At 31.6% G+C, this 20,255-nt stretch overlaps 1 protein-coding gene and 1 long non-coding RNA gene across 2 annotated transcripts; both read left to right on the forward strand.

Moving 5' to 3' along the window:
* The first annotated feature begins 4,418 nt into the window (after positions 1-4,418).
* LOC134237928 (olfactomedin-like protein 2A) lies at positions 4,419-17,755 on the forward strand. The gene is made up of 11 exons (XM_062720069.1): positions 4,419-4,730; positions 7,594-7,651; positions 7,778-7,813; positions 8,033-8,093; positions 14,060-14,076; positions 14,698-14,724; positions 14,993-15,010; positions 15,396-15,713; positions 16,403-16,465; positions 16,580-16,714; positions 16,817-17,755. Exons 1-11 carry the CDS (start codon positions 4,419-4,421, stop codon positions 17,569-17,571), a joined length of 1,800 nt encoding a protein of 599 aa, XP_062576053.1. The 3' UTR covers positions 17,572-17,755.
* LOC134237927 (uncharacterized) lies at positions 9,301-10,304 on the forward strand. The gene is made up of 3 exons (XR_009985899.1): positions 9,301-9,404; positions 9,612-9,629; positions 10,276-10,304. It is a non-coding gene; the product is annotated as an uncharacterized LOC134237927 (long non-coding RNA).
* Positions 17,756-20,255: the final 2,500 nt, after the last annotated feature.

Genomic DNA, 20,255 nt, shown 5'->3' on the forward strand with positions numbered 1-20,255 from the left:
TATGCTTTATTTAAATAGCTAGGTCAATTTGAACATTTTTATTTGTCTCTCTTTTGTTATTTCTTGACCATAAAGCATGTCTCTATTTGACATCCCAGTTCAGGTTTCCCTCTTTACATTTTTTTTTCATTTAAATTTCGTATTGAAAGTTAAGACTAGTGAAGGACTTTGTGACATCTATTTTTCGTATTTAAACGAACTGAACAGTTTCATTATGGTTTTTATCCTTTTTTACATTTATATCTAGGTGATGACACATTTTTTTCTGCCAATAAAAAGTAATTATTTGATCTGTAACATGTTATGGATGTATTTAATGTTATTAGGGTTCCACTCCTAAAAATACAAATCAGGAGTGGATCAAACACGGACCTCTAAAAGCTCAGAGGTGGGATCAGGTGCCATATAGGAGTGAGCATCCTCTGCCAAACTGGTCACACTTACCATGTGCTCCTTGTGTTGATCGGGAGAAACGGAATGGGAAAACAATGCAGTGTAAATAATAGACTAGCAATTAATAATTTTTAAAAATCCAGTCAGCATCTGACTCAATGGAGAGGCGTTTTTAGCTTCGTGGTCATAGTATCGACCACAAAGCTTGCGAAATGATGTCCTCAAACGAGACTGTTGATACAATATTTTTTTAAAGTTATTTACTGCATAGTGTATTAAAGAATTTAACACAAATAATACTTGAAGAATAAAAGATTCGCTTAGTTTTGTCTGATCGAATCCAGCAAATATCAAGAGGGTTTGACAATCCTCGTTTGCGAGGTTAATTATAATAAATTATGGTAATGACTACATTATAAAAACTACTTGCGAAATTAATTTTTATTTCTTATTTAAATATTGAACTTACTTCGTATAGTTGACGTGTAAAAATTTGAGTAAAATAAATTGATAACCCTGTTGCACAACTATGATAGGTTTTTGTTTAACAGTTTCATCTGTCGAAAATCGAAATACTTGTCATAAATAACTAAAATGAATAAAGAAACATGTATTTTTAAAATGATATTTACTCTCTTATTCATGTACAATACAAATCTTTAAATAATCTGCATTTCCTACATAAAACAATTGCAAAACAATTTTGAAAGAAATTGTAAAGAAACCAAAAATAATATATTCCACGCTTACAGGCGTCGTTTTAAATAGAATCAGAAAACGGTGTGCCTTTATCACCTGCTTTAATTAAATTTGTGCAGAACTAACATGGACGTCTTTAAAACAAAATTATGATGTTTACAAGTATGGAAAGAGAAAAATAAATAAAAACAACGAAGAGTACAGGGAGCATTTGTGATTGCGTAAGAAGAAGGCACTCAGGCAGCTGTTAAAAGCAGAGGATCTGTAAATTGCGTTGAACAATGCACCTGTAAAATTCTTCAATTCTTGATATCTTTGGCACCTTAGATCGCTATTTCGTAAAAAAAAATGTCATTCGTTTGTTCTTGCAGTCTAGCTACCTCAGACTTACTAGAACCTTAGAAAGCTCCTTATAGTCTGATGTTAACAAATGAACACATTTTATGCACTGTTTATTTTCAAACACAACTTATGGATCATGTAGAATTTGAAATGAAATTATGCCTCAATTAAGAAAGATTTATAAAATTTTCTTTTAAAAAACATATATTTTTTGGAATATTGCAGTTATTCTAATTCTCTATTATTAGAAATTGACATTATTTGTAGATACTTAAAGCATCTACTTTGTTTCAAGTGTGTGTAAATTTAAGTCATAGTTTACATTTTGTTTTTCCTTTTAATCCCAAATTACAAATAATTCACTATATTGGCTATACAGTGTCAAAATCCAGTACAATGCTTTCAGAGGGAATTTCATGCCTACTCTCCATTTTAAACTGATTCAGTCATTTCCAATTCCTTTCATCAATTTACTTTATAGCAAAGCCCCCGCACGATATATCCCGGGGAGCTTGAAATAAAATAAATGACAGAGTCTTTTTTACTAGAAAAGGACGTTCATGGTTATCGCACAACAACGCTTTATTATGATTTTAATTTGACTTTAACTTTTCAATCATCAACTTCCCTTACTTATGCAGCAATATATCTTTGTCATCTGCATACAGTGTTTATAATTCTCGATTGATTCGATACGGAAGAGCATGCTCTACATAAGAACAATTTCAAAAACGAGGTTTATTGTCAAACAAGTTGGCGAAGCAAAAGTATCAGCAGTTTGTTTAAAGTCGTCAATTCATAAGTACTATGGTCGATACAATGACCTTGCCAGCTAATACAATTAATCATTGAGCCAAATGATGACTGACATCTTTCATTCTCATAGTAAAGCCATTATTTACATAAAATAGAGATTTTTTTGGCATTGAAAATTGTGATTTACCTTTTTTTTTTTGTTGGTTAAGCCCCCCCCCCCACTTTCAATTTGCTTTCGACGCCCATGATTACTGTGTATACAATTTATTTCCATCACAATGATAGCTTACTCCTTGTTCATGTATTGTCTACTGCACGTGTTTTAAGTTGGATGCTTTGATGGGAAACGTACATGTAAATGACTGTTACGTCATAATGTGCATTGTAAATACTAAGTAATGGTATTGTTAATATGACTGTTATGTGATATCATAAATACTTCGTAATGATATTGTTATTTTTATAAAATAAATGCCAAGTCATACAATTTTTTTTATATATAATTTATACACACATATTTGGAACATGCCTATTTAAAAAAAATGTCATGAGAAATACATGTACGCGAGTATATGTTTACTTTTGGAGATAGAAAAGCTATTGAGATAGACATTTAAATTTATACAGTTGTAATTTTACGACAAAATTCCTTTACTATCTAAGTAAAGAGTCTATTCTTTATCGTGTACAAATCTGTAAAGTGTCAGAATATCAAAATTTTAGAAATCTAACATTTGGCAATTAATTCTCAAAGTACACTAAGTTAGAAAATGTTATTTATTTCATGTTTCAGAACTTCTATATAAAAAACCCTCATGATAGAATGAATTTTATTCCATTAATATACAATACATAATCACTTTCTTGTATAATAATATGTATATATATACAAAATGCTAAAAAGGCAAAAGGAGCACAGGCACTTGTTTCGTATACGGGGCACTCCTTGCAATTATTTTTACCTCTGTGGTAAAAATAAGTAGGGTACCCCGTATACGAAACAAGTGCCTGTGGAAATAACGTCATTACGACGTTAAAAAGCATATAGCTCTAACGTCATGATGTAGCATTCATTTAAAAAACAATACCAACTTTAAACGACTATAAAAAGAAAACTAAAATAGATATTGTCATAAAATGAATTGTTTTATAATCTGCTAATCTTTACACATTATTATGGAAAGTTTTATACATTTTGGTAACAGGGCGTACTTTGGTACTTCGTGGCTTTTGTTCTTTATCATTAAGTCAAATGCTAAATGACTTTTTTTCATATTGATTGCTAGCCCATTATTTACACACTGAGTTGTCCATGGATTTTCCCGTTATTTCCAGATATCATGATGGAGCACACAGCGGATGTGACCGGTCGGCAGGGGATGTTCACTCCTCCTTGGTACCTGATCCCACCTCTGATGTTTTAGAGGTCCGTGTTTGCTCTGCTCCTATTTTGTATTGTTTACTGGACTTTTAAGCTCGAATACTGTTCGTTATCTCCACATATTTCACAGTATACTAAAGATTTTTCATTTTGAGGTAATACATGTATTCTAATACATTGTACAAAATAATTATGCATCAAACAGTTAGAATTAAAAATTTTGTTTTTCATTAAAATTCAATAAATGTTTTTTTTAATAACTTTCAATAAGGAACAATTTCCGACATATGTACATTTTATAGTCTGCTGGCATGGATTTGAAAACATTTCGTATTTAAAGATATAAGTGGAATGAAACATATCAAAGATTTTCACACCTTTTGACCCCCCCCCCCCCCCTGAATTCTTGGCTGTTATAAATCATAATAATGCGGTAATTTTTCATAAATTTTACATTTATTCGTGGTTATACACATATGACGACAAGACTGAGCAACCTTCACTCGGGTTCTCTTCATTGCTAGTTGTGGAATGGTGTTTAAGTACATTGGATTATTAGGCTTTATCGGTAGATCTACCTCAATCGTATACAAAAACAGGGGGTGCTCATTATACAGAAAATCAAAGATTTTACGGCGTTAGAGGGGGAGTCGGAATGATTAAAATCGCTTGATCCACAAGATATACTTTGCCCTTTTAACGAGCACTTTTTGGAAATATCATGCAATTGCATCTAGACAGACAATAGTTTATCTAAACCTATTAGAGAAATCCTGTTGAATGATTACGACTAACCTATTGCAATATATTTTGTTCTTCGTTTATTCTTTATAATTGCACCGTCTGTATGAATGGAACATCTTTTGCCATGGTTCGTGAGATGGAGACACATAGGGCGCTCTTTCATCTAAGAATTATATACATTCTATTGTTTGTTTTGTCCGCCACCAGCATTGCAGCACTTTGGATTTCGTTGGAGGCTTATACCGAACTAAAACGGTTGAATGAGGCCAGATGGTCGAACTTTCCCTTCAGCCATGGCGGAAATAACAGCGAGGATGAGACCCAGAGATCCAAAAGGAACAACCTGGAGCCACCGGAAATGTACCAAGACGTCACCTTCTCCGGGCTGTCCTCATCCTACGACTTCTACTCCTCGGTGAGTACAATCATTTTTCTTGTTGCGTTTGTTAACTTGAGTAACATTTGTATATTTAAAATATCGTATAAGTAGAATTTTTAGCGAGGATTTAATTTTGGCATTATTAGCGAGGGTCATGAGATCGCTTAAATTGAATACCGCTTAAAATCAATTGCATTTTATTTGTAATAGCTGCTTAAGTAAGCATTTTAAAAGCGCTAGGTTTAACTGTCGCTAAAAATAAATTCCCAATTTTTAAGAAGAAATCGCTAAATAAGCTTCTCGCTAAAATTTCTACTTATACGGTACATGTATGATACTATAGCAATAGTTTGAATCCATTGCCTTTTAATGCATATTGAGACTGCGTAGTTTACAATTACTGATTTGCATTACCAGAATTAAGATGTAGGTGCTATTTTTTTTTTAATATAAAAAGGGTCGCTTTATAAAGAGCAAAAAATTAGATAAATGAAGGATATAGAGATAATGAACAGTATTCAATTTAAAGTCCATAAAACAATACAAATTAGGAGCAGAGCAAACACGGACCCTCGAAACATCAGAAGTGGGATCAGGTGCCATGAAGGAGTGATGAATTGGTCATAATAAAAGAATAAGCTCCTTGGCGTGTGTTGAGAATTACTTATTTTCACTTGATTTCGTTGTTTTCGTGTTCGTGAAAAAAACCCTGTATCAGTTAACCCTGTTTAGAATGTCACATGTATTGATGTCTGCATATTTTTTAATAAATCATATTTGACTATTCTTAACCTGATATAATATTAGTTTGCTTTATCATTTTTATATGATATAATACCGATCCAATTTGAAATGGACATTATAAAATATTGGAATAATATAATGATATGATAATTTAGTGCTATACCTTTATATCATTGTACGATAAAATATTTTTTTTCACATATTTCTCACAGTCTATTGGTAGCAGTGGTATCTTGTTCTGTCCTCCACAATTTTAATTTTCTTTGAGGGATCTTTATACAAATTCGCTATGATGTTAGATATCGACTATTTTTAAAATTTTATCACAGGGTTAATCATTCTGTAAGAATGGATATGGGGTGAACAAAGTGTGCAGAAAGACTATAATTTCATATTTATAAGAATCATATTCATTTTGTTAATTAAGCATTTACAGTAAAATTTTTATGGTAAATTTTATAAAATTATGATAAACAAAACTTCGAGAGAAAAAAATAAATCAGTTATTTAAAAAATAGAGTGGTATTCGTGGGGTTTGAACTATAATGATAACTCCTGTTGAATACATTCAAATTTGGGTCGTGATATAACCTTTGATTAAACAAATATTTTCGGATGAAATGTGAATGTTGTGTATTAAAAGTGTATTTAAAGATATATTTGGTCTTTGCTCCTTGATTTATTAATTAAAAAATGTGCATTTTTGTGAGAACTTTGAAGATAAATTTTGAATGGAAAGACGACCTACTCGAGTTATCGAAAAATCGTGTTATACCATGAGAAAATGATCTTTTTGCCTTTTTGTGTATATACTATTTCATATGCAAATAATTTTAATTTTGGTGAGATTTTTGCAAGTTGTGAAAATTTTACCTAAAGTAGGCTTTAATGTTAGTTGATAAAACAAATTTTTTATAAGTAAGATTTAATTTAGGTTTAAAACGTATTTCTCTTTTGGCAAACGCTACACATGCTTAATTTATACAAAACTAAGACACAACTGTTTTTAAATATTTAATCATGATAATATATAAACTCGAAATTATCAGCAGTCCTCTTTGTTCATGTGGAAAGTATGAAGAGAGATCAATGTTGATCATTATTATTTCTTTTGCTTGTAGAAATTATGCAAATGATAGAAACAATCTTTTCAAACACGAACAAGTTATTATGGGGTGATAAAGATTTGCGTGTATTAACTAATAAAAATATTTTTGATGCTGTCCATAAATTTATTGATGAAAAATGCAGATTTTAAATTGATTTCAATTGTTATTCACTTATATCACTTGAAAATATTATATTTTAATATTTTAATTGCATGACATATTGTTTTATATAGGGAGAGGACGAGGTACGAACCATGTTTCTAATCCTTTTGATTCATTTAATAAAATATGTTTAAAAAACAATATAATTTTTATCATAATTGTCGCACTATAGGCCTTCTGAACGCCCTGTAGCTGCTCACTTATATATGTTCTTTTTAATAATCAATTAAACATCCATTGTTCCGTGATCCAACATCGAATTGCACGAGATAAACAAAGGCATCTAAGATATTGGAACTAGAAAACCTGAATCAACAATACCTTGCTTAAACGTGTTGTATCAAAAAACTTCTCTTGATAAGATTTTTTACTGGAAAAATATTCCAAGTGTTATAATAACTGGAGAAAGCATCTATCAAGGGCAATGTCTGATAAGCAAGCGCTCACAGATCTCTTCCATAAACAAAATGGAGGCTCAAGGTGATCTGGCTTTGCACATCAAAATTATATACTTACTTATTGCTGGAAATACGTGCCTTACTGGTATTCTGTTTGTTACAAGCAGAAATAGTTGTTTTCACGATGACCAGACGATAAATATTTACTCAAGGTACGAAGATAAATTACGCGGGAAATCTAACCGTCTGCGGCGTAATAGTATGTTCATAGTCGATAATGTGGTGAGTAAAAAGAAATAATGTAAGAGTATGACTTTATCTTGTTTGGAATATGGTCTGATGAATTAAGCAAATTTAACGTGTTTAATGAGTTTAGCAATTTTGAAAAACTATTAATATCGGTTTTCCTGTCATCATAGAAGGCTATGATAATTATAAAACTGGTAAAATTTGTTGAATTCTAAAATGTTTTTCATTTTTTTTTAGACCATTGACTACAGATTTTGCAGGAAAGTAATCTCGGACTGTGATCTTAGAACTCCGGGTAAGAAAGTTCATTAAATACAGATACTTCTCTCGCTTTGTCGGTTTAATAGCACTCATAGAGTGTAATAAAGGGTCCTTTTAAACATCTAATTTTAGTATCTTAGTATCTTTTTCTTCATTTCAGTTATTCCTGGACCTCCTGGATCTAAAGGGGAAAAGGGTAATTTTCCCAAATAATTTGATAAACACCAATTACTGCTAGTATATATTCAAGCATGAAGTAATAAAAATACATGGAGAAAGTTAACTTTAAAATATCGAGATCGACATAAATAAAGAATAATATAATTTAAACACTTGAATAATATTATCCATCAAATATTATACATCTCTGAAAAATACGTAATATCACCATAAAAGCTTATTACTTCTTTGTCAGGAGAGCCAGGGATCGATGGTAAAGGAGTAAAAGGGTGTAAGGGAGAAAAAGGGGAGAAAGGGTGAGTATAATTTTATTGTGTGCAGTGTTTGGGATGCATTGGTGCATTCAAAAATACTAACATATATTCCCTACGATGTCATGTAGCGGATATTTGGAATGATTCAAGTAAGGTTTATATCTTCTGCGTGTATCTAAAAGGATATTTGATAATTTTGATTTCTTAATTAATATTATGACTTTAAAGAAATTAAAAATTTAAGACTATACATGTATATTTTTAACTATATTCAATTTTTACTCTCTCTCTCTCTCTCTCTCTCTCTCTCTCTCTCTCTCTCTCTCTCTCTCTCTCTCTCTCTCTCTCTCTCTCTGAAAAGATCACCTAAAACATGTAAAAACAAATTAAAAACATTGTCATGGGTAAAAATGTATCTACCATTATCGGGCAAACGCCATGATTGTGAAACCATAAAAATCTGTAGACAATTCAGTGTGTAATTTTAAACATGATCTATATATTTACCAACTGGCATATAAAACTAAGTCAGCTTCCCCGCTTATTGATAATGGACTCAATGATAAATTGTATTTGCTGACAGGATCATTGTATCGACCAAAGAATGTGCAAAATGATGACTTTAAGCGAGACAGTAGAGATCTTTGATTATTCAAATTGTTTGCATGTCAATAGCTTGCCTCGTTTGAGAAAATTGACGTACATTGTACGTTAGAGCAAACCCATGTGTATTGAATCAGTTGGGCTCATATGCAATTGATAAGGGTATAAATGTATTGCTACACAAGTATGGGAAGTTTACTATAGAAAAATTGAAAGTTGTCAAGTTTATCATTAAGTTTCGTTGTTATATTACCATTAAGGTCTTTATCTACTAAAATATCTGAACACTAAACAGATGTATCTTTACCTTGGATATAAACAGTCGACATACTCGACAGTCCTGAATGGATATGAAATAATTTTTATGGATAACGCGTCTTCAATATATCTAGATTGAGAATTCGAATTGAAAGCCACAGAAATTGTTTTATTCTTATGTGTGTTTGTTTGAATAGTTGTTATTTAAAAGTCCATTCCTTCACGTGATTATAATTAAAAGTTAACTTTTTAGGTATACCAGGATTGCCTGGTAAGTATATATCTTATTCGAATTTTATAACATGAATTATTCAACCTGTCTTAAAAGCAAGCATATCATTCGATATATATGTATCTCCACCATGTATAAAGTTGTAACACAACCGAAAAAAAATGTTTGAGGTTTAAAAGTATCTGAAATTCTAAACCAATACAGTAAGAAGTTACTCAGATGTGCCTTTGTCGTGTTTGTAGGTAAAAGAGGAGACAACGGTAAGAACACTGTATTCTTCAGTAAATATTTCCTTCATATCTCGATATTTCCACTAAAAAGATCTACATAAGTTATATATTGAAATGAGTTAGAAAGATTTATTAAGGTGTATAATGAACTTACCAAATATTCATTTTGTTCGAGAAAGTTTTTTTTTTAAAAAACTAGTATAATTTCTTTCATGTATGGAACGTGATTCTTTTCAGGTATACTAGGAGAAAAAGGTAAACCACCTCCACTTTTTATAATCTGTTATATATTCTGCTATAAATACATGTTTTAATGGACAGTGATCTACCTCAAAAAATCTTTAAACCATAGAAGCTTACTTCATTAACAACATATTTTACCAATTTTATATACATGTATTACCATATGTAGTTTAATTAAAAGTAACCACGAAGAAGTATTCAAACTAAACTTTTTTTTATTCAATCATAAGTTTTCTATTTCTATTCCTTGACGTCTTTTTATGGTGCATTTTCTAGCTATAATATCCCAGCACAAATATCGTTATGGTTAGCGTTTTTGTTATCGTTTTTTTCGTCAAATGGTGCTCTGCATCACAAGCCTCGTGCGATGGATATTTTCTAGGTATTTTTTTTTCACCATCAATGCTGTTATGATAATTTATTACAAATTTCATTCCATCACTTGATATTCTAAAACCATTTCTTCTTTTTTTATTTCATAAATGTTTTGCTTTGGCTATTTTCTTCCTATTTTATTCACTATTGTCATTTTTAACTATAACTGAATTTCTCAGTTATAAAGCCTTGCATCAACAAATTTATGCCATGACAAGGATTGTAAGAGTTGTTTTCCAAGTTATTGTATTTCGTCACAAATATTGCTATTTCTAATTTGCAGGTGAACCAGGGCTATCAGGTTTACCAGGTGAGCTTTATTTATTCGTTTTTAAGGTTAAACAAAAACAGTCGAATTATATTTGCTTGCTATTTAGCCTAACTACAAGTCAGTGTGTGTATTTTGCCAATGAAAAATGTATTTATTTAAACATACCTTACATAAGATCAAAATAATTTCAAAATAATAATAAAATGTATCACATACTCATTCCTTTTTGGTGAAGTAATATAAGATATATTTCAGGTCTAAAGGAGATAGAGGTAAGATTTTGCAGTCTTTTTCTATATGACGAAATAAACAATAAGTGAATAAATAGTACAAAAAATGGTATAGTAAATAAATTATTGTAGGCCTAAAAGAAAAGATGGCAAAAGTGTGTTTTGGGTATCGTTAAAAATTGAATATACATGTAGGTGTATAACACAAAATGAGTTTTACCGTAAGAGTGTATTTTCAAAGCATTTTTAAAGCGCATATTTTTCGTTTAATAGTATAGTTACCGGATGCTAACTTATAACTTGTGTCTAAATGTCTTTTTGCTTTGGATGTCAGTAGTACAAATACAGAAGTAACATTCTGTATCACTAACCACCAGTTTTGTAGACTTACCAATAACTGTCCAGATATATAGAGGATATCTATATTGTGTGATTTGATATTGGCTTTATCCAACGAGTTGAAATGGTGTACAGTATATGTTCGCGAGGCTTGCCGAGCGAATATACACCATTTCAACGAGTTGGATAAAGCCAATATCAAATCACACAATTATACATGTTCTATTTATCTCATACGACTTTCGTTTAACAAAACTTTGAGACTTCCCCTGCGGAAATACATGCTAATTCAAATTGATGACGTATAACTTGATGACGTAGCACCGTTGATGTTGACATGCCTCGAAAGAAAGTAGATCGTGTTCGAATTTAGAATTTTTGCTATCTGCGTCTTTGAAAACATGTGACAATTGCTGGAGCTTTACATCAAAGAACTTCTGACTGAAAGTTGTAAGGACCATGGGATCATGAAAATTAACTCTTCAATGTACGGTGGCAGTACAAAAAGTGCTAGGCAAGGCTATTGTTGGTCCATGGCAAGTTAAACCTACATTACTCATGTTACTAGGTAGGCATACGTAGTATAATATAAGAAAGCATTTATTGAAGATGTTAAAGGAATATTTATATAACAACAACTTAATTGTTAGGCTTTACTTTCTCCGAAAATGATTTAAAAGGGGGGGGGGGTAACATCCGTCTTGAAGTAGCCAATACAGCATGATTCAGGTACCTTGATAAAAGAAGACACTTCTTTTACATCTACGTGTTTTTTTCTTGCTTTTAGCGACATTATTGATCTTATCATTCATTTTATAAGGGCAACACTTTTTACAAATAAAAGAAGAAGGTACGGTTTGGGCAATAAAATTTAATCTTGAAGCGAGGTAAATCGGCTCAAAATAGTTAGTAGATGAATATGATAAATCATTAAAGAATAAGCATGATGGAGGACCATTCTGAAAATATGACGTCACAAATTCGGTAGATTTCTAAGTTTGGTGCAGAAAAAGAAGACTCATTTCTGTGCTTATTTTCCTTCATGGTACCGTCGCCCACTTCAATTTTTGGATATATTATGTAAACTGCTTTGAAAAATCACATATATCAAAATCTTTCTGGGCGACGGTGGCAGAGTATGTTTTCTGGAAGAAAATTTCACTGAAAATTAATGTCTTCTGCAACTTTTTAAGAAAATACGGGAAAATGTACCAGTTAATGACGTCACAATTGAGGCATACAGGAGGTCAAATGAGAAAAACAATTTGAGTATTCTTATTGCATGGAATTCCTATGATTCAGAAAGAATGAATTTTAATTTCTTAAATCACTTTCATATTTTTGGAAAAATACTGGGCTTAATTTGTATTGAAAGTGTACCTTCTTCTTTCAATAAAATAAAATCTCGAAGCGAGGGATCGTGTCAAAACCGGAAGTGTTATTGATAAAGCAACTACAAGTGGATAAAGCATATGTTTATCCAACATGGGCTTCTCACACGTATGAGATAAAAAGTTTTATCTCATACGTGTGGGTGATACAGGCCGTTGGATAAACTTATACTTTATCAACGGGTAGATGCTTTATCAATAGGACTTCCGGTTTTGACACGATCCCTCGCTTCAAGATTTTATTTAATTGAAACTTTTATTTGTGAAAAGTGTTGCCCTATAAAATGAATGATAAAGGGCAGTAATGTTGTTAAAAACAAGAAAAGACTCGTATATGTCAAAGAAGTGTCTTATTTTATCAAGAACCTGTATTGGCTACTTGAAGACAGATGTTACACACCCCCCCCCTTAAATCGTTTTCGGAAAAGGTAAATCCTACCATTTAGATTGTTGTTATAAGATTCCTGTAATATCTTCAATAATGCTTTCTTATATTATACAACGTATGCCTACCTAGTACATGTAATGTAAGTGTAGCTTACCATGGATCAGCAATGAGTCTACAAAGCCTTGACCAGCACTTTTTGTACTGCCACCGTACATTGAAGAGTTAATTTTCACGATCCCATGGTCCTTACAACTTTCAGTCAGACGTTGGTTTAATGTAAAGATCCAGCAATTGTCTCATAATGTTTTCAAAGACGCAGATAGCAAAAATTTTAACTTTTGAACACGGTCTACTTTCTTTCGAAGCATGTCAACGTCAACGGTGCTACGTCATCAAGTTATACGTCATCGATTTGAATTGGCAATCATTCATGTAGTTTTGCAGGGGAAGTCTCAAAGTTTTGTTAAAACGAAAGTTGTATGAGATAAATAGAACATCTATAATTGTGTGATTTGATATTGGCTTTATCCAACTCATTGAAATGGTGTATATTCGCTAGGCAAGCCTCGCGAATATATACACCATTTCAACTCGTTGGATAAAGCCAATATCAAATCACACAATATAGATATCCTCTATATATTAAGTGTATTTATGTATATAAAGGAATTTATGGGATCTAAATGTGCAAAGTTTTTGTATTCACAAACACTTGCTTTATCATGTTAATAGCTGCAGAACAGAGCTGCAAATGTGCTTCAGGTACATGCGAACTGAGTTATTCATTATTGCCCGCATTTGAGAGCACATAACCTTCGACAGTTTGTATAAAGATACACACACCTGGCTATCCATCAAATTATAGTTTTGTATGCCCATACATTTTTTTAAAATTTATTCTATTCTGTCAAGAATTATCATTTATTGTAAATGTTTAATTTTTTCGGATAGTTAAGATATTTGAATATGTCCAAAGCTGTTCAAGTTGTTTACTTGCTTAGTTTACACTTGCAGGCGTCCCAGGCCTTATGGGTATACCAGGTAATCATTGTTTCTTATTTATAAAAGAAATATTTATTTTATCGTGTACTAGTAGTTTGCATGTGACAACAAATTTATTAAAAATCAAATATTTTGAATTCGTAACCTTTCAAAAATCATCAATTTTACAAGATTCTTTCGTTATATTTTCTTATAAAGATGCTGAAGTTGAATAAATTTCTAAATGTAAAAACATATGCAAGAAGATATGTAAAAGTCGCCCTTTATTCTTTCAGGGTTACCCGGTATGAAAGGTAAATAAATATATTTATAAATAAACATATCAATACATTTCTTACTTAATTGTAGAGAATTCGGAATACTGAGTATTAAAATAATCTTATAATTCTATCCTTCTTCCAAAGTTTTCTAGTGAAGAAAAAATACTTTTTTTCTTAATTTTATAGGAGAAAGGGGGAAAATGGTAAGTTCTTATTTGTTCTTGCAATTTAAAATACAGTACTTATAAGCTAGATAATTGCCTTTTATTCCAAAAACTTCGGGCACTGAACGTTAATGTAAATATTGTACAGTTGTGCATATATAACAAAGTTGGACACTCGGCAAATAAAGGTTTAGGGTATTGTGGATGTATATTAAAGGCTCAAAAGAAAAAGAAAAGTTCTAAATAACCCTTGCTTCGTTCCACTGTAATGCATTTTTTTTTAAGAAATAAATTTCTTAACATCTCCACTTACCTAAGAATTTTGCTAAATTTTCTGAAGTTTCCGGTAACAACAAAGTGTATATGAAGCTAGTTTTTTTTTATTTTCCCAAACCATTAACTTCGTGTGGCCTTGTTAAGAATGATGCCCCTGTACAAAAGAAAAAAAAGTTTATCACTGAAGGAATTAGTGGTTGATTTAGTGTTTAGTGAGATCATTATGTATATATTGGAGATCTCCAATAGTAGATTTCTTTTGCATCTTTTATATTTGTCAACAAAGGTTATAAAGTAAGAATATTCTTACATTGATGAAAATTAGTAAATGACTGATTGAAATTAATAAAACATAAGTAAATTTATTTATTTATTTGTTTTCAGGGAGCCCTGGACCTGAGGGACCAAGAGGTTGAGCCAAGCTTCCTTCACTTAACATTTAATTTAAATCCTTACGTTGTAGTCTCTGTGAGATACTCTGAATGAAATTATAAATGTCTTAGATATTACAGTAGTATTTTCGATGGTATTATCTATGTACAACCACATAATTCATCAGCCTTTGATCATCGAATGAATAACAAACCTGCTGATAATATTTTCCTTTCTTTTCTTTTTGATAAAAATATAAGATTGCAAAAGTAACCCTGATATCAATGATTCTCTTAATCGATTTCAGGTTACCCCGGATATCCTGGTGAGAACTTAATTAGCGTACGGCTTTACACTACCTATAGAGCCACTAACAAGACCGATAAAAGTTCAACAAGAACAAAAGTTCAACAAGATACTTAATTATCTTAAATGCATTAAATTCATGTTTTCAAAAATAATAATGAACAATTTGAACACTTTTTTTTCAAATTATGAAACATGTAAGGAAAGAAAAAATTATATCATATAAAAAAAGTTAAAAAAAAAAACAAATTTCCAAGACATTGAAAAATAATACTTTATAATCGGTTATTTCTGTAATACTCTCAAAAAAAACGTAAATAAATTCAATAATAAAAACTTCTATAAGTTCTGTCAATCAGTCCCCAATCCACCGTTGATATGTTGATGATGTTTTCTTTGATCAGGTAAGCAAGGCGACGTAGGACAAAAAGGTGACCCGGGTGCTACCGGTCCAAAAGGAAAAAGAGGCATCCCTGGTCGAAAAGGAGACGTGGGTTCAAGAGGAAGTAGGGGTTTCCCTGGTAAGAAAGGAGAAATGGGAGGGACTGGATCCAAAGGAGACCAAGGGGATATAGGTCCTAGGGGTGAAAGGGGTGTTTCCGGTCCTAAGGGTGAGCGTGGAGATACCGGTGAAAAAGGCGAACGGGGAGAGAAGGGGTCACCTGGGAAAGCCTGGTCTCCAACATCAAATGACACGTGTCTCTGTTCCTGCACTTACATCGGTAAGCAGTATTACATTCAAAGCCAAACATCTTCTGTTAATAAACAATCTAAGAATGAAAGCTGTGAATTTACTGAATCAACAATGGGTTTCTCTTGGTCTTAATTAGTATATATCTGGTAATGCAAAATTTGTCAAGGTCACTTCCGTTAGACTGGTCAAAGTGTAATATAAATAGGAAAGAACCGTTATCCAAAATAAAGTGGTAAGGCAATCTGTGGGAATAAAACAAACCTCTAAATCATTCAGAGGTGGGATGTAGAGAGGAATAGAATAGAATTTATATCCAAATTAGGGCCTCATGTGGCATGACATAGAACATTTATGATTACATATAAATACACATAAATCACATAAGTACAATATACATGTATACCTAATTAGCTCGTTGTACAGTTTGAAAAGTAATATAATGGTATGATGGCTACAGTGTAACTTATTAAAACAACTCATTGTTCAGCTTATTTAATACATTATAATGACACAAATTGAAAAAAATATACATACATGTATATATGCTGCTGTAAAGGTTAGTAAACTGAACATTTATGCAATATAATGAATGCAACATAATGAGTGGAAAATAAAAGTTACATCAAAGGTGTGTGGATATATAAACTATTTAAAATGTATTTGTTATAGGATAGTATAATTACACATTGTAATGCAACCTTTCATATTTTACAACAGCATCCCCCACAGAGAATTCTCTTTCAGAGGAAGAAACGACTACTGATGTTGTGGCATGCTCACGTATGTTTTAATTAGTAATTTGCTCAATAAAATATTCTTTGCATTTACAATTGAAGTACATGTAGTCCAAAATTATGTTATTTAGTAAACTGTGTAAACTATTTTCATAACCAGCATCACCCACAACAACCAGCAGTTCGACAACAACGACAACAATTCCAACAACAACAACTAGCAGCACAACAACAACAACCGTGGCCACCACCTCAACAACTCTTGTCCCAACGACACCGAAGCCGAGGAAAAGTTGTCAGTATCAACTCATATCCTAGTATGCCACTGTAATTATAAATAATTTGCTGTACTAATGCATATAATCTTTGAATGTTGATCCGAATACTCTTGTTTCAGATTGTGTCATAAAGAAAATTGGAATTCCGTTCTTCAAAACGAAGTCTGGGTCGTTGAAGGGATGTTGGATGAGAGATCCTTTAATGACGTCACAGAAAATCTGGGTCACAGAGGGAGTGAGTGGACAGTATCTCACAGAGTATTCATCTACAGAGGAAAGCAAGGAAACATTCATGTATAACTTAACTCAGTTTATGTACCAAGGAACGGACCATGTAGTGTACAATGGTACATTTTGTTACCATTGGAAAGGTACCCTAAAAATAGTTTGTTATGATCTCCGTTTACGTGCTGTAGTAATGGCGTTTGACGTGATCAATTCAAATTACGAAGGGGATACGACTCTGTACAAAGATAGTAATTCCTATTTTGACTTGGAAGCAGATGACAATGGCCTGTGGCTTATATACACTGAGAAAAATGACGTGGATAATATATATGTTCTTCATTTTTACCCTGGGACCTTAAGAGAGTACAGACGCATAAAAGTTCCTGTGAAAGTTCAGGAGTATGGGAATGGATTTATATCCTGTGGAATTCTGTACCTGGTGTCGAGTTCTACAGTTCAGAGAACGACTATCCAATCTGCTTACGATTCATTCAAAATGGAGTCTATATCATTATCTTTAAATTTTATTAATCCTTATGCAGGAACTTCTATGATAAGTTTCTTTTATGATAGAAATCCAAGAAATTGTAGACTATTAGGATGGGACAGCGGGCGCCTGATTGATTATCAAATACTGTTTCGGTGACATGTGTAGCAAGAGATCACTTAACATAGTCTGTATGTCTGTCAGTATGAGACAACATATTATTTGGTATGAAAACATCTGCAAAACACCATAGTACATGTAACTGACGTTGACAATTTATTTGGCTTTTTGACTATCCTTGTGTATCCAATCCTTTGTGTGGGGTGGGAAAATGGTACTTAAGGTAGGATTCTTCTCATATTTCTTATATTTAAAAATTGAAGAAATTTTCACAGAATCAAAAGGACAATATCACTAAGTGATAGTATCAGTGAGATTAAATTTGACCGTTTAATATTAGAGGCAAGGTCAGGTAAAGGTCATTACCTTTTTCTTGGACATTAAGAATGAAAAATTACCGTTTCCAATCATGCGATCCCTACTTGTAATTCAAAAGATTGAATGTTTTTCTTTTTGCATAAAAAGATACTACCATATGGGGCCTATAAGATGATATTACCAAATTTTCATGGATAATTTAAATAAAATGGATATTTGCTAATCCGAATTTCCTCTACTTTTCTTAAATTTTTAGGATATATTAGTTATTTTTATATGCTTCCTATATTTAACTTTTTCCAATTTTCACATATAGTAAAGCTGTCACATAAAGGTACAAAATGATTTAAAAACTAAAAGTTTTAATCGTTAAATAAGAGAGAAATAACACTTTTTACGGATTTTTGGCTCAAATCTGTAATTAGATTTGAAGCATTTAAAAGCCAACATAGTTCTAGTATGTGGGAAAAATCTTATTTATTTGATATTTTTTGAAACTTTCGTCTCTTATTATTAATTTAACTTACATTTGAAAATTTCCTCTAGTCTTTGATTGCGTAAAAATTATAACTAAATTCAATGTACTATAATAAATTTGAGAGGCAGAAAAGAAGATATTTTCATACGCCACCATTCCGCCAAAAATATAGTCCCTGCTAGTTTTCAAACACAGTTCACTATTTCTATTTAAAGTTGTATAATTCTGATGAGGAAAAAAAATATGGTCTTTTAAATCTCTTACATCTAAATATGTAAGACATATCAACAAATTTACTTTGAATATTCCATCTAGTCAGAAACCAGAGAAGAATCCTACCTTAAAAAGTTAATTTATACATATCCGAATTGTTGCTTTTGCATCAAATACTTTTCCAGTGGGAACGCTTGTCAGTATCATAACTGGATTAACAACTCCTTCAGTGCCATGTTAAGGTAATTCCACCCTCCTATGATGTCATAGGTTTTTGCAAAAACTGTAATTAGTTTATATTCATACCTAATAGAACAATATCTCTTGGAAGAATTCTTTACAATAGGTGTAATGATAAATATTGTTAAGTTAAAGATCTTAAAAAATGCATATTTTCTATATTTAATAAAATATTCAATCTTTAAAAATGTTGACAAGGGCAAGAACTCCGTCTAAGGTATCTTCAATCAGGAATTTGCTTTATTGTAAAATAGTTTCCCTGATATTCACAATTCAAAAGGATCTTTTAAGTAGGAAGTATTTAGGAACATTCAGCATCAGAATTGTACATTTTTACCAGTTTTTACATTATTTTCATAATGCTGTTTACTAAAAAACTGCGATTTTTTATGTTTAAATACACTTCTGTTTAATTATATTTCGCATCTTAAATGATATGGTGACCTATACATTTTTTGCAATAATTGGGAAATTTAAAGTATATTTAATGAAAATAAATGCAGTGTTTGTACTTTGAACCTATAAAATTGTGAGGGTGGAAACACCTTAATTTGCCAAAACGTCACACACAACGCTTCAAGTCTTACTATGTATAGTAAAATATATGTTTTCACATAAATGTAATAGGCCTTCTTCTTTTTGTAATGGATTCCTCAGAAGAGTAACTGATCAGGTACATGTGTTGATTTTGAAATAAATCGTAATTATTCTAAGATAATTAGTATAAACAGTGCTCACAGCAAATGTTGAAAACTTTTTTGAATAAAATTAAGGTTTGTAGTAAGGGGATGGCACCTGATCCCGACCACTGATGTTTTGAAGGTCCGTGTTTGCTCTGCTCCTATATTGTTTGTTTGTTTTTTTTGGACTTTGGAGCTTGGATACTGTTCGATATCTCCATATATTTCAGTGATGAAGCATTAGAGTTATAAAATGTAATTAGTTAGAATTGACTTGCTAATCCTCCCTAAAGTTACGAAATATATCGCAATACTTATCTTGTTAGATATACTTATACGTCAGTGTAGGTATGATATCAAATTATAGAACTATGAATGTATGTTTTCAACTTTGAAGATAAACACCTGAATGTATAATACAATAAATTTATTTTATGAATGTTGAAATTTACTATTGTTTTGTTGAATCTCTGACAAAAAGAAATATGCCTTGAGCTGAATTATTTTAAACGAGATGCATTTAGTATACATACTGTTTTTAAAAGGTAGAGGGACAATAGCCATTTGCTAACAAAATGACCAGTCCAATATTATTTTGAGAACGGTCCTGTTTTTTTTTCTAGCTTTAAAGAAATTAAATACCTTATTTATAAATACTATTTCTTCGTACTCACTGTCAACAATACCAGCTGCAGAAAAAAACAGCAACATTTTGAATTAATAGCGAGCTGTGGGCTATTGTGACATCCCAGTCAAATACAATATTTTTTTTTTCGAAGCAAATCTCTGTACAC

Source organism: Saccostrea cucullata, unplaced genomic scaffold (assembly GCF_032062105.1).
Source record: "Saccostrea cucullata isolate Sc308-1 unplaced genomic scaffold, CSIRO_AGI_Scuc_v1 ctg5430, whole genome shotgun sequence".
NCBI lineage: Eukaryota > Metazoa > Mollusca > Bivalvia > Ostreida > Ostreidae > Saccostrea > Saccostrea cuccullata.